The 15612-nt window shown below is 42.3% G+C and overlaps 2 protein-coding genes across 3 annotated transcripts in view; one reads left to right on the forward strand and one right to left on the reverse strand.

The window, feature by feature from the left end:
- TOMM70 (translocase of outer mitochondrial membrane 70) overlaps positions 1-6463 on the forward strand; it is a gene marked incomplete at its 5' end in the record, with an annotated part of 44677 nt that extends 38214 nt beyond the window's left edge. The window contains 3 exons of the mRNA XM_019523739.1: positions 460-557; positions 1180-1302; positions 2685-6463. Of these exons, the coding sequence (XP_019379284.1) occupies positions 460-557; positions 1180-1302; positions 2685-2838 (375 nt within the window). The remainder of the gene's footprint in view (positions 1-459; positions 558-1179; positions 1303-2684) is intronic.
- NIT2 (nitrilase family member 2) overlaps positions 2858-15612 on the reverse strand; it is a 28925-nt gene continuing 16170 nt past the window's right edge. Inside the window, exons 6-10 of one of the 2 annotated variants that reach the window (XM_019523741.1) lie at positions 14736-14810; positions 13921-13999; positions 13101-13199; positions 9788-9843; positions 2858-3078 (exon numbers count right to left, since the gene is read on the reverse strand). In XM_019523741.1, the coding sequence (XP_019379286.1) occupies positions 3074-3078; positions 9788-9843; positions 13101-13199; positions 13921-13999; positions 14736-14810 (314 nt within the window). In that variant the 3' untranslated portion in view covers positions 2858-3073. Of the gene's footprint in view, positions 3079-9000; positions 9250-9787; positions 9844-13100; positions 13200-13920; positions 14000-14735; positions 14811-15612 lie in introns of those variants that run through there. The other variant, XM_019523740.1, reaches the window with a different exon arrangement.

Genomic DNA, 15612 nt, shown 5'->3' on the forward strand with positions numbered 1-15612 from the left:
TGTACATGGGTACATTTGTGTATATGGTCTCCATTCTAAGAACAGTTGATAGTAGTCTTGTATTAGTTCTGCAAATATACCCCCTGCTGCTTTACTGATTTTTAAGTAGGCCTTGCAAATATGGAACAAATAAGGTTAGAGAGCTCTTGTGGGGTTTGTGTATTTATATCAGAAAAATTACTGAGGGTATGCCATCTTAAGGAAAGCAATAGAAATCTCTCAGGTGTGCCTCTTGTTACATACATGGTTGCCAATCTGTGCAGTTAAACCATCAGCACCATTTGTCCAAGTGTCCTGATGAAACAAAAACAAGTCACAATAACTACTGCATGTATGTACCAGGCCTGTGGTGAGAGTGTTAAGTCAGTGCCAGTACACCAATACAGTTTCCAGTAATTTTGGTTTCACGCAGGATGCATGCATTGTTTGTTGACAGAAAAAGTTTTTCTTCTCTTACAGGCACTAACAGACCAACAGCAGTTTGGGAACGCTGATGAAATGTATGATAAATGCATTGACCTTGAGCCAGACAATGCTACTACATATGTTCATAAAGGGTATGTGTGGAGTCATTGTCTCTAGTATAGTTACAGGACAGCCAGGATTTCTTAAGATCTGTTTTAGACTTTACTGCTTGCTTCCATATATTTATCTTTAAATAATTGAGTTGCAGATCAGTAGTCTTTCCTGTGAAGGTACACAAGTAATTTTAAAGTTAAAAATTAAAATTGTAACTTACTTGGTCAAATAAAATGTAAATCTTGTTTTTTTCAGTCAGATTTGATTGGCATGTGTTCCCAAGTACTAATCTGCTCAATATATAAATGTCAAGTGCTTTTGAAAAAAATAAATATGATGTATAAACTGCTCCATATTGGAGCGTTTTGATCTTAAGTTTTCACAGTTATAAAAACAATTTGTAGTTGATGCTCCTAATGGAAGAAGTTATACATGTGAAAATGAAATCACTTCTCTGTGGTCATTACTGCTGATACAGCCTCTTTCAAAGGCTTTTGGAAGTGATTTCATTTCATAGGCAGCGGAAATTACAGCCTACTTCCTATTTAGAACTTAACCTAATTTGTCTGTGGCATCTTGCTTCGCTTATCCAGGTCAAGCTATCTTTGGGAAGCATAGCTACATCCAAGTCTGGGTTGTGATCAGTTCTTCTTTTTTCAGTTTACTTCAACTTCAGTGGAAGCAGGATCTAGACAAGGGCTTGGAGCTCATAAGCAAGGCCATTGAAATCGATAACAAATGTGACTTTGCATATGAAACAATGGGAACGATTGAAGTGCAAAGGTAACATTTTAAAGAACTAGTGCACTGGTGATTATGGGGTCTAAAGAGTTGGAATTACCCTTTATACTATAGCAGTTCTACAGCTTGGAAGCTTGTGTGCACTGGAAAGGAGAGCTCACCTGTGGGAAGCCAGGGCAGGGCTGCCTTCTCCCTTGGTCTGTGCAGAGTTTGGAGAAAACCCTCCTTTTTGCCTGGCACTTCCTCACCTCAGCGTTACACAAACTCCCCTTGTTCCCAGGGTTTACACAAATGAGAGAGCAAGTTAACTGGGACAGTGTTCTTGTTCACCAAACGCTTTTGTAATGGATGCCATTCACATTTCACGCCTTGCATTTGGGGAATTGCTTTTCAGTCAACATGGTACAATGTTTATTAAGATTTTGATCTAAGTCCCCTGAGTGCATGTCTGGGATGAGTGAGTTACACACCAATTTATACAGCTGGTGTGCAGCTAGATCTGCTGAGAAGAGGTTTGTACCACTTAGGGGGATAGTGGTGACAAAGATCGCAGGTTTTAAAAGAACTTTTTCATACCACTGTGATCTTAAAAATACTTGCACTTAAACCTCTTAAAAGCAAACTGTTGTACTCAGTGAACTGTGCATTTGTAAGAGACCTCTACACCTAAAACTAATTGCTCATCCATTGTTAGACGCTCCCTGTGTATCCATTAAACACAGTCCAGTAAGTAACACTCTGTAAGAGGAGAGTGCTTTACCAGGCCGAGACTCCAGATATTCTGCTCTAACTGCTGAGGTTTGTTTCCCTGGGCAATACTATAGTTTGCAAACTTAAATGGCAAAGATGAATAGCACGCTAGTGTAAATATTTTGCAGTATTCTGATCATTACCACCAGCAGAGTAGACAGTTGAATCTCTGCAGAGGATAACTTACAGTTTAGCTCAGAACAGTAAGTATAACTGAGCTGCCCTTTTGCCTCGGAGCCTGCTATTTGACTGCAAGATTAGCCTGTTGGCTTTAATGGGGCAAGAGTACATTTCATCAAGAGGAGGGGTTGGAAACTTCTTCAGACACTCCTGCAAGGTCTGTCATCTTTTGTGGCATTTCATAGAGGACGTTATATCTATATTGCCATCCATTTGCATTCAGGGGGAAGCTCTCCTCCAGCTGTCATAGCTGAGTAATGATGAGGCTATTAAATCCCTGCTGCCTTGCATCAATCATGGAGAGCTCAGCTCATGTTTAGAAGTTCGCAGACATGTGAGACAGGTGGTTCCCTGTGCATGTTAAACCGTGTCTTTAGTTCTCCCAGTTGTTGCTGCACTTCAGCAGTGGGTGTTGGTCTCATATTTGTAAGTGCTGTGGGAATACAAGATGCAGCCCTAGTGTCTTAATTTGATTGTACTTGGCTTTGTTTCAGAGGCAATCTAGATAAAGCCATTGAAATGTTCAACAAAGCTATCAACCTGGCCAAATCTGAAATGGAAATGGCCCACCTCTACTCGCTCTGTGATGCTGCCTATGCCCAGACAGAAGTTGCAAAGAAATACGGATTGAAACCACCAACGTTGTAAAGAAACAAGAGGAGGAAACAACCTTTTTAAGTAAAGTTGCCCAGTTCAACCTAGCCCCAAAGACACTGTTGCAAACCACGTTGAATGGTGGAACTTAGATTTTTCCTTTTTGTGACGACGTCATTTGTTACCTCTGTTAAATGTTTAGGTGTTGTGGGAGTGGCTGTCCCAGGAAGAATGCTGTATTGCCACTTGTTCCCTCTGCAGCCGAAACCATAAAGCCTCTCAAGGGAAATCAAGCTGCAGGGGAACAAACAAAAAGTTACTTTGGCCATGCAAATAAAAACATTATGTTGGTTCCTTCTGGGTGGTGATGTTGTGGGCGATGTTTTGCTTTATCAAGATACAATTTTACAGCATGTTTTTCTGTTGATTTTAAACTTAATACTAGCCAGTGCTGTAAAATAGGTTTCTTTTTATACACAATCCCTAAGGGTTGATTTTAGTTTTGCAAAAAGAAAAAAAATTTAATTTACAAATCTGTTTACTAGTAGGGTTTTTTTAAAAAGTCAATAGATGTGAAGAGAAACCCTGTAAATATATCCAAGCATGCACAGTCTTTCCTTGAAACCCCTACTGCCCTCTGCATACTGTTTAGAAATAGTCCTGTGGCAGCTGTTAACAGACTTTGATCACCTGTACCCTCTCCCTAAAAGTGCTAGCATACTGTTTGTGAGAGCTCTTTAAAAAAAAAAAAAAAAAAAAAAGCTTTCTAAGTCAACACTACTTCACCACAGGTATTACTGAAAGGCAAGGCCATTGCTTTGTGCTGTTCTTTTGTCTTTAAAACTACTGGGAACTGTTAAAAGTTTGAGTGGTTCAAAGAAACTTTCAGGAGACTGAAGTCTCCCTGAGGCTTTAACTGCCAAGGTTGGGGTTGTGTGTGTTTGACCTCAACTGTTGAGATTTGTTGCATTGAATTGCTGTAGTGGGTATGGAAAAAACTTTAAACTGGAGTTTTTCTAACTCCAGCTGGTGTGTTCTTGTTCTGCTTCCTTCAAATTGTCCTTTGCAGATGAGCTAAGGAGCAAAGCCCAGTAATGGATATGGGATCTTAACTGATGTTCTTGATTTGCAGAACTGTGTTTGCTGAAACTACAGATGCTGTCTAATGTGGTGTTCAACTACCAGCATGTTCCTTATCGGTGACTTGCTCAACACTAAGCCTTTCTGTGACTGGGAATCTTACAGAGAGCTTTTTCTGCTATTTTGGGGTAACCTGTTACTCTTTGCTTCTAGAATCATTCTGACTGCCTTCCCCTGGCTTTGTGGGATTGTGAGGAGCTCCTGACGTCCTGCAAAGGCTTAATTTGTGTCCATTTAGATTTCCTGCTTGTATTCTGGGCCTTCTCTCCACTCCAAATTATGGAAATTATGTCTTGATTTGCTAATCTATTACATCCCTTACAGAAGTGAACTCGGTAAGTGTGAGACTGTGGCACCTGAGTTCTAATGCCTAACAGTGGCAAGTTGTATTTTTAACTTGGCCTCATTGGCCAGGGATGCAGGGACAGACAGTGGCTTAAACTTTCCATTTTATGCCCAGCTCAGGAAGTCCTAAGCTCCTGAAGCAGCAATGTTGTGTGGAGTGGAAGATGTTTAAGACACAGTCTCTCTTAGTGGATGCTGCAGTTATTGAGTGCTGGGCCTGCTGTGGAACTTGCAATCGCTGCCGCTCATACTTGAGAACGACCGTATGTCAAATTCACAGAAATTACCCAAAACTTTGACTGTAATATGTCCTGTTCCCCAAAAGGGTTTTTATTCGCATGGCCTTATTGATGCCGATGTTGTTTCTCCTTTTCTTTCCCCCAAAGATTAAGGAAACAAAACAAGCATGTGCTGTCTAATCCTAGCATTCCAAATTATCACAGACTGTTGCCTGTTCTTGAAATAGTTTGAAACTGCACTGAAAGATGCATTTGTCTGTAATTTTTTTGTAAATGACATCACCTGTAAAGTCAACAAATAAATATTACATTCAAGTGTCTCTCTCTCAACATATGTAAGATGAAGTGTTGGCAGAAGATTGCAAATGGCATCAGTGGAAGTGGCATAGACCTCCAGTTGTGTGTGGACGTTAGAGGTCACTGTGAATCTAGAAGTTGATTATGAATACTTGAGTACACTGCTCCTTTTCTACCTTCTCCTGCTTAATCTTCCAAATGCTGACAAGGTGCAAGCCTAGAATGAACAGCCCAACACTGAGTGAGGTGGTGAGAGAAAGTAAAGCAGCGTGTAGAAGAGGAATTGGAGCAGGTGGCAGTCACTCCCTGGCAGAGTGGGTGTTAGCCTGCTGTAGGAAAGAACGTGGCTCGTAAGAATTGTCTGTATGCCAGGAGTGCTGCATAAGAGCTCACAAACACCCATTCAACGAGAGTGAGAAACACAAGGAGTTAACATTATTGCTGCTATTTAAAAAGAACAAACAAAACAACCCCTAGTGAAAGAATGTAGAGCTAGTACAACAGACTAGCCCTAGTGCTGTGAGAACCAGATCCCTCACTAACCAGCCATATACCTTCATCCTCAACCTGTGAAGAAAACCCTGCAGGTCTTGTTCCCAGTCAGATGCTTACAGCGTGCCAACAGTTTGCAAGGTGCACAAATGGTAATTTGAAGTTATGACTTCAGCCAGCAGGATTTGAACCCAGACTTCCAAAGGTGAATGAGTGCAGCAGGTACTAGCCTTCAAGACTGGTGTAACTGGTCAGCAGTTGGTCTGGATTCTACACTGGGGAGTGTTGGAAGCGGTTGAACCAGTAAACAGCTCAGACTAGGCCTCCCAGCAGTGCTGATACCAATGTTCCTGCCCCCTGTCCAACTGCAGTACCTGCCATCTTGCTTTACTATTCCTAGAGAATGTATTCATATGGGTTGCACTTTGGGAAATATTTATGTTCTGTTGTTGATGGATTTTCTATATTTATAGAATGCTGGTGCATATGGAAAGAGCAATTACTTAAAGTGCCTGCCTTCTGTCAACACGGTAGTGACTGCTTTAACTACTAAGGAGCCTAGGGATGAGGTCTAATTTGACAAACACAAAACCCTCTTGGCCTCCCTTGGAGGTGAGTTCAAGCTATAGCAGAACCTGATGTAACGAGGTATTTGGGGTGGATTTTTGAGTCATTTAATCAACTTTGTCCATTTGGGACTTATGCCAAGGTGGAATCACATCTCTCCATTTGACACTCCAGGACTGAACAGCCTTTTACTCAAAGCAAACTTTCTTCTCAGCTTATCCCTCATTGTAAATGCTGTTTTATTATTTTAAAAACCAATTATTTGGACCATTCATCAGCATCCCCCTTTTTTTTTTTTTTAAATCCTCCAAAGGCAAGTACATTCTGGTTAAAACTTTGTTGCATATAAAACTATTCTGGGGAAAAATATTAGTTAGACATGTTTTTTAGAAAACTGAATCTAATATAAAACTATTGTATTTTATAATTGGGCCTAGCTAGGGTTGGCTTTATGCTAGCTGTTGGCTGCAATAGGTGCCAATCTACTGAGGCTACTGTGGCTGGCTGTGAGCCTTCTTGGAAATTTAATAAAGACGTAAACAGTCATTTGTTTTTTTTAAAATTTTTTTTCAACTAATAAATTTTCATTTCATCTCTCAGTCTGCGTTTTGTTTCTTACCTCCTTCTTTATGCATCTTTAAGGAGAGCACAAGACGCCAAACTTAACCTCCACTGAAAGGCGTAATGAAGGGGGAACTGTTACCTGGGAAGAGGCAGGGGGACTGTAAACAGTTGGCTTTAATTTGAAGTTAATCTTCGCAGCAGCAGGGGGAGGCTGCCATGGAGAGCCCAGACCCAAGAAGGCTGATAGAGTGGCACCAGATCAACACCTGAGGAAAAGGTTCTCCCTAGAAGACTGGAGTAGCTGGAGAAGTAGGTGACTATGGAAATAGAAGCCAAAGATGGGACTTCAGTTGCAGATAATAATGATTGTGGCTTCTTTCCTCTGCTCCCTTTGGTGACTCGGGTTGAGACCTTTCTAGGTAAATGCTAGGTGACAGAGGGCTTGGTACTGTGTAGGTCTTAGTATGAGGCTTCTCTAAAGGGGCTGGGACCCTGCTTTCTGCCTTAACCCTTTCAACCCTGAAAAAGTATGTGCAGCTCCAGAGCAGAAAAGCCAAACTTAATTTTTATTTTATTTATTCAGTATCTTAACCATGGTATGAATTTGGGATCCTTGATGCAGTTGATGGGGCCTCCTCTGCCAGGGATGTTTCTTTTGTCTCCATTAAGGACTACCTACTCAGTGTGTTCCAACTGCTAAGCAGCATTGTTTTTTCCTTTTGGAAAGCAGACTGCCCAAAGGCTGGCATTTTCCTGAGGTGTCTCAGCAGAAAATACTTTTACAATCCTTCTCTCCCCCTCTTCACTTCAAGCCCGCAGGAAGCAGGATTAAATGATTTTTTTTACAGAAAAAATGGATGAAGGCATTGGCTTGAAGGTAGAAATCAATGGAAGTCTATATGCCAGGTCAGGCCTAGGCCTTGTGTGAAAAAAAGTAGTCTTCCACCACTTCACTTGCACCATCTGCTGCCAGAACCCAAAATTGCACCCAAATGAAACATTCAGTTTCACTTGTTCACAAAAAACTTGCACTGTTTTTCTGACACCATGGGCCAACACCTGTCCCTACGGATGACAACAGAATTATGCCTACATGTTTCAGTAGCATACAGCAGAATTTGGTCCCTGGTGTTTCACACTTCTATAGCTGCAGTTCAAGTGTTTCAAGGAGGACACCAGCATCATAATTAGAAATTACACAGATCTGCCTGTATGCTAGGAGGTGAGCAAGCAAGAAGCTTACAGTAAGAGAAAAGAAGTAATTTCATTCCAGGAAATGGGTGACAAACTGATGTGTGATTTCTAACACATAAGGTTTGGGTACTTAAAGTTGCTATTAGACTTTTAAAAATTCCTTGGAGGCAAGGGCCTACATCTTCCAGAGAACTCACTCACCAATGCAACATCTGGTTCTGTCTCTATACCAAGTTATTCCCTGTTCTGAAGAATGTTGTTGCAGGTATTCCATTTAATCTAGCATGGATTTTATTTTTTTTAGTGCTGCTAATTCTTGTCCTCAGCAGGTTAAAGGATCTCTGTATAGGGAGAGGTGACGGGTGCAACTCCTTGCTTGCAGGGTCCAGTAATTCCTGGTGTGGGTTTTCCATTCCAAAAGTGCTTCAGCAGTTAAAGAAGTGGCAAAAAATAAGGGATCAGAGCACTTTCCCCTTAAGACATCAGAGTTCAATTGCTGCCTCTGCCTATGGTCCTCTACCACTGAAGTGTGACTGCTGACCACCAAGTTACAGCACGAAGCAGATAGCTTGATGTGGGTACTGTGTTAGCTTTGGAGGGAAAAAGCTGAAGCAAATACAAATGGCCTTCCCGTGCATGGCAGAAGCACCGAACAATTCAGGTTTGCAGATCCTGAGGAACATTACTGTGAATAGCAGGGAGGCATGCTGGTCTCTGAAAGGGCCAGCTTAAGCCACCTTTCCTCAGTGTTTTGGGTCAGCCCTCATATATTGGCAATTCAAGGCATTACCTCTATGGTGAGCTTCAGTGCCCAATTTGGGGCTGTTGGTTCCCTTAGCCAGCACAGCACCTGTGAACTGGGAATCTTAGGGCATTTTTACATGTGTTCGTGATGCAGAAGAGCCAGGGCAGAGCTGTGATCCACTGCCTGCACACCCCTGCCCAGGGCATGGGGGTGCCAGATCACAGCTCTGGACCATGCTGTCACTACTGTAAGATCCAAGCCCTGGAGCAGCTCCATACCCTGCTAGGGCTGGTCTCTATGGAAACCCTGGACCTGCGCTGTCACTGCACCACTGTTCCTGGGGTCTCCAGGGAAATTGGCCACAGAAACATGGGGAGGGGCTGCTAGGAAATGGAGTCTGCCATGGGCCTGATCTAGCCATGGCCTACACCTTTTTATGACTCGCATCCTTGATCTTCAATAAACTGAAATCCTCAGGGCACTTCCAGACTGACAGGTGAGGGCCATGGTAACATTCCTACCCTCAGTTAATTGAATGTTCACAAGCAGCAGGCAAAAAGTATTGCTGATGTCAGCATGCTGCAAAATAGCTGAAGTAGGGAAGGAGATAAGAGCCAGTGAACAAGCTGTCCACATTCAACTCACTTTGTGTAATTATAACATTTGAGTACGAGTTCCTCATGGCTGTGTGAAAATTATTGATTTTTCTGGCTTGTTTATGAAGATTAAGGCAAAGGACAAGAGCTCGTTGCAAAAGAAGCTGGGCAAATAGATCCATAGGCTAAAAGTCTCACTGTTTCTTTGCCTCAACACAGTAGAGGTCTGAGCGTTTTTGGGCAAGAATGGGGAGTTGCTGGCGGATTTCTGCAAGCTTCTTCAAGTCTGTGAAAGATTAAGCAGGTGTTAGACATACAGAACCCATGGTACTTGGGAAACTTGAAGTCTGTGGGGAAGGCCATTTTACACCGGGGGAGGAACAATGGTTTTGATTTGTCAAGCTTGACTACACCTTTGTGTACTTGCATTGTGTGAGTTGGGTGAACAAAGCTTATGCAGGAGAGGAACGGAAAAATCTGGGCTTGTTCATTTCTGCAGATCACTAACATCCAGCTCACCAACACTACCCTCACAAGTGGCGCTTTGTTGAGAGTCTAGACGGAGAAGCAAAGGGCTGAACCAAGCCTGAGCTTCCCCTTAACTCTGCCTGGTCAGCAAGGGCCCTGCATGGTTCCTTGCATAATATCCAGAAACTTTCAGTCACCAGGCTGAAACCTCACACTCTAGAAAAGAACAGACTCCCCCATGTGCCTGTAGATAGGTGAGTGTAAGTGAGAAGCTTACAAAGAGTGCTGGCCTTTCTAACCTCTGACTGCTTTCCTTTTTTTTTGTGGTAAAGGAGGAAGAAATGCTATAGCCTTACCTATATCTGCATATATAACTGTTTCCTCAGTGCCAGCTTTGGCTATAACTTCCCCCCTGCAAAAAAGAAGCATGTGTTATGATTTATGGAAAGACAATCCCCAGAAAGAACTCTGTTGTGCCAGGCTTAACTACCCTCAGGGTTGACAAGTGTTTCCATGGTACTAGCTAACCTAAAATTTCCCTTGTTGCAACTTAAGACTTACTCCTTATCCTGTCCCCTGTGGACATGGAGAATGCCCAAGCACTGGCCTCTTTATAAACATCCTTAGTTTATAAAGGAAAAAAAAATATCTAATGCACAGGTGTAGATTGACCTGTTCCTTCCATAGATCAGTTTAGTGCCTGACTCATCCCCTAGCCTAGCAGGAACAATAAACTGCATGTGCCAAGGCCTCTCCATTTTCTAAGTCTTTACCCCCATCTTGGATTCTACTGATTTGTTTACTGCAAATAGCAGCTGTACTCACAGTGGCATATTTTAGTCAGGATGATTTATTAAATAGTCTTGATCCTAGACACTTTTTCACCATCTTCTTCCCCTAGCCACAGGCATTAATTTTTGCCACGTTTTAATGTAAAAAAGGTGGAGTCACCAGCAGATGGATTAAAAACAGGTTTCAATTTGACATGAGAACTAAAAGTTGTCTAGTTGACAAGTAACATGAATCGAGTTAATTACTGGAAGACAAAAAGTAATTATTACCTAGAAAATCTGTTGGTTGCATATTTTTCCTGATTTCTTTGAAGCTACTTAGGCTTATAGGAGAATATTACTTCTATTTAGGTCGGAATATCTTTCATATCTGTCTTATATCCTACAAATTCTTGCTCTGTCATTCTTACTCTTTGATTATGACAAGGTCAAAGTATTGCTGATTTCTCAGGAGGCTCTAGTGGAGAATCCCAAAGACGTCTCTGTTTTGGGATTAACCCTGTACCCACCACCTAGTTTGATTTTTGATGTACAATTATGCAAGTGAGTGTCATGTAAATAGCTTTCTTTTGTGGGATTTAATAAGCTAAGCAAATTTAATATACTGTTTTAACACACAAAGACAACTTTGTAAAGATAAAAGTATGCAGCATAACCATTCCGTAATGTTTTACTGGGTCTTTGCCTTTGCTGTTGACTGGAGTTCCTTAAAAAGCAGATGTAGAGTTTTATCCAACGAGCTTTTACGATTTTTATCTAAGTGCCACCTCGTTCCAATGATATTCAGAGGAGAACTCTACAGCTAAGTACAAACAGTCAAAACGCTGAGACTCAGTCCTCTCAGGTTAATCTAAACTGCATAGATTGAACTGATAAGCAAGTGAACAGGCACTCTTTTGTAGGCATGTGGCTGCATTTCCAGAATCAGTGGCCTAGGCCAGAAGCCAAGGGGGCACTAGAGCATGCCTCCCTGCTTGGCTGGAGAAAGCTTGGGTCAAGGCTAGCCTGCCCACTCTGTAAGGGGGGCCAGGGGAGAGCTTTGTGGGGGAGATGCAGAGCATCCTGGGGGACTGAGTTACCTTGAATCTGGAGGGGATCTGGGACAGAAGTTCAGTAAACCAATTTCAGTTCAATAAAACCAATTTTCAGTTAAGTCTGACACTACATCCAACCAGGTTTATCTTAAAGTTTTGGCCATTTTGAAAGCAGTTTATGTGCACTGAACTTCTGTTGTGTTACAGATTTGAATCACTTTCTGATCACTGATACCTTTTTACATGCAATTTCTCTCCCTAACCTAAAAGCATCTGACATGGGTATTGACCATGGGCCCAAACCAGTTTTCTTTGGTCCTAGGGACTGCGGCAATATTAAGGACAGGTTTGCTTCCCTCTGTCCTTAATTTTTTCTACAGAGGAGTCTTTTTTTTCTTTTCTTTGATGCATGTTTACTGTCAGCTGAATTACACATTTCCTTTATCAAGAGGGGGAGGGAGGATAATCTCAGGCTCCAAAGTAGTAAAGCACATTTCCTATCCCCCCTCGAATGTCATGATAATTCTACAAGACACTAGATTAAGGACCTTGTAACTGGATGTTTCCCTGAATAGGTACTGTCAATTGACATTCAGCTTTTTGCCTGAAGGGTTAATCATTCCACGTGCTACATCTACTCCTGAATCTCAGCTATTTTTTTCTCATTGCAAAAAACAAGGTTTTCAGTTCCTCTGTTCCTTTCTTTTGATTGAAAAACCACACAACCCACAAGGGAAACCATGAAAACTGACAGAACTTCCTGATAGTCACTAACTGGAAAAAACAGATTATGGGAAAATACAGGAAACCCTTGCTATTTATGAACTCAGGATTCATGGATTCAGATATTTGCGGTGTACCGCACCAACGGCACAGCTGCACTCAGGGTGGGTAGGGGTGGTGCACTGAGCTCCTGGCTCTGGCGCTGCATGGAGCAGGGGAGGGCAGAGCCATGAGGCAGGGAGACAGCGAGTGCCGGGAAGGGAGGTGACAGTGGCATCTTCTCTCCTGGAGACAGCCACGGCAGCACTCAGAGTGTGTGTGGCACGGCAGGGGGAAGGGGCTGGTCCCTAGGCGCTGCGGTGGAGCCCTGTGAACAATGGGGGGAGGAGAGCAGGGGGTGCTGTGGGGAGCCCCATCAGTATTCCTGGATTTCACCATTTGTGGGGATCTCTGGAACGTATCCCCCGCAAATGGTGAGAGTCTCCTGTAGACATGCGTAGTTTGATCAAAAAGTTATAAGACTTGATGTTCGGGGTATTGTTCATCAGGAATTTGTACCAAGTGGTCAAACGATCAATCAGGCCTTTTATAAAGAGGTTTTGATTTGTCTGAGTGATAAAGTTAGAAGAAACCACCGCGAGCTGTGTGAAAATGGTCGATGGTTTCAAGAATTTTTGGCTGAAAAAAAAAATTCCTGTGATACCACACCCTCTGTATTCACCTGACCTTACCCCATGTGATTTTTTTCTGTTCCCAAAAATCAAAATGAAGCTGAAAGGAAGGAGATTTGATGACGTTCCAGCCATCCATAAGAATGTGAAAGCAGAACTCAAAAAACTCAACAGTTGAAGACTTCCAGCATTGCTTCCAAAAGTGGCAGGAACATTGGGACAAGTGCATGTCATCTGGAGGAGATTACTTTGAAGGGGACAGGTCATAAAAAATGTTGTTTGTACACTATTCTTTAAAATAAAGGTTAAGTCTTAGAACTTTTTGATCACCCCTCATATCTTTACTATTAGCTAAAGGAATCTTAGGTGATTATATTTCATCCTCAAATTAACATTTTTAGACAAAACCTGCCTGAGATCTGTAAATTCTTGTTACCACCATGCACTCACCATGGATTTACAACAGTGCTGTGTCCCCAGGCAACATAAGATGCTTTTTCATCCCTAGCAGGAGATGCAGTTACCACATAGACTTGGTTATCGACAGCTCTGCATTCAAAGAATGACAAGGACAAGTTATTGCCTGCAATTTCCTACACCCGAAATGAACTGCTTTCAAGCAAAATATGAAGCAGAAAAAGCTATTCTAGAGAGGTAATCTGTATATTCCATTTCACTGCTCAGTATCTTAAGGAACACTAAACAGTCAAAACCATCAATCTCTATGCCAAGTGGCACAGAAATGGCCCAAAATATTTAGGTGTTCATTAAAATCAACTTAAACATGGGCTTTAAGTGAGGACGCATAGAAGTCCCAAACACTTCAAGGATCTCAAAGCAAGCAAACAGTAGCAGGAGCCTCTAGGGCTCTAATCCTATCCAATGCTGCCTCTCAGTCTAACTGTGAGAATAGCTGCTTATGGTCTGAATAGCTCTTAAAACCAAACCAAGTCTCGCTCTCCATACATGCCATGCCTGCAAGTACAGCACAGGGACAGCTAAATATGAAAAGTGCTTTTTAAATTCTAAGAATCCCTCACAGCACAATTAAAGCATTTGGGGGTTTTTTCCCCCCATTAGTGAATGGAGCCCTGTTTTGGTGCACTGTGGAAGCTTCAGGATTGATAAGTAACCTCCAGTGGGAGCAGTTAGGATAATTAATTCATATGGCCTCAGAGTCCAATAAGTTATTAAACAACAGTTAAACAAAAGTGAATCAGTTCAAGTTAAAGAGATCACCTAAGGAGAGGTTTGGTTATTTAGTTCTTACCTTCCTCTTTGCAGTAGCTCCCAGTGAGCTGGTCCTGTTGTCAGGTTAAAAGCTCCAGGATACACTAACAACTGGCAACCTTTAAGGAAAAATGCATGTTTTATAAGATAGCTCCATTGCTTTCATGTGGAACCAGGGATACCTTAGCCAAGAGGGCACTTGAAATGTGTGGTTATTCAGGGTGATTGTACCTCTTCTTGACTCACACGGCTTCAAGAGTCAGCCAGCAAAAATCACTTGAACATGAGGACTGACACAAAACTGGTACATGGGCTTAGATGTTAGACCCCAGTCAGTTATGCAATAACTGTGGGCTGGGACACTCTATCAATTATATTCCATGCTAGGTTCGTTGGTGCAAAGCAAGGACTGGCCTGTGCTTAACAAAATCTGTAGTAGAGACTTAAGAAATTTCTCTGCCTTGTAATGAATTTGTCAGGACTTCAGGATCCATAACTGGTTAAAATATACAGAACTTTGATCTGACTGATAAATAACCATCTATAGGAAGAAAAGTCCAGGATCTATGTTCATGGTTTAGCTTACCTGTACAGGTACATGCATCAGTTTCTAACATGGGGGACATGTATGTAGGACCAGCACACATTATTGTCTCAAGAGAAGGAACTACTCCTTTAACCACCCAGGCTGACACAATATTTTGGACCAGAAGCTCATGCACTCTGCTCCTGATGCAGCTGCAGACTGATCAGTAGGCTGCACCTCTTCTGAAGCAGCCTTCTCTGAATGGCTGATACTTCAATTACGGGCAAGTCTCAGTTGTACATAGTCTAGACATAGCAATACATCCTCACCTCTCTGACAGTAGATCTGAGCAAGCTCAGCAAACCGGATGTCATAGCAGATCCCCAGTCCCACTTTGCAGTATGCTGTACTCAAAACAAAAGACACCAGTCAGTGGCCACTGTCATGCAGAACATAGGAAGGCTTCTTTAGCAATCCTGGAAGCTCTGCTACAATGCCTTGCACCATAAGAAAGAAGAATTGACTTTCAACACATATTTCTATGATTCTATATTTTCTTACTTGTAATCCCTGTAACTGCAGTAAATTTCAGCAAGCACTGCCCAAGAAAGAATATCAATCTGAGATTTTTCTTTTTTTAAGATCCAAATGTGGCTAGAGCATTAGGGGAAAGAAGGAAGCCCTTGTCAGTTCTGCCTTATCAAACAGCTATATCTGCAAAAACTTGTCTTGTTATGTCCTTGTTCGGTTTAATACAAATCTCCTCAAGAATTATTGATCAGCAGGAATCTGGGTTTTCCGTTTCCCACGGACAAAAAGAAAAAAAAACCCACATAATTTTCCTTTTAACAGAGAAACACAAAGATTTCTGCACTTTTGCAAAGAGCGCTCTGCAGACTGGCAGAGTTCCAGCCTGCAAGGGGCTGGGGGGAGTGGGAGAAGAGCAGTCAGGCAAGGGGCACCATGTACATATACATCAGGGGTGGGCAATTATTTTGGGTGGAGGGCCACTTACCGAGTTTTGGCAAGCCATCAAGGGCCACATGAATGGCAGCCAGGGGCAGATAAATATTAATTTTCTAAAATTTTTAGGGGCCCCACGTGCCAGCTAGAATGGCCTGGCTGACTGCATCCAGCCCATGGGCCACATTTTGCCCACCCCTGGTATATATTTCATAGACATTAGGGCTGGAAGGGACCTTGGAA

Source organism: Gavialis gangeticus, unplaced genomic scaffold, assembly GCF_001723915.1.
Source record: "Gavialis gangeticus isolate Ggan-Ray unplaced genomic scaffold, GavGan_comp1, whole genome shotgun sequence".
Classification (NCBI taxonomy): Eukaryota; Metazoa; Chordata; order Crocodylia; family Gavialidae; genus Gavialis; species Gavialis gangeticus.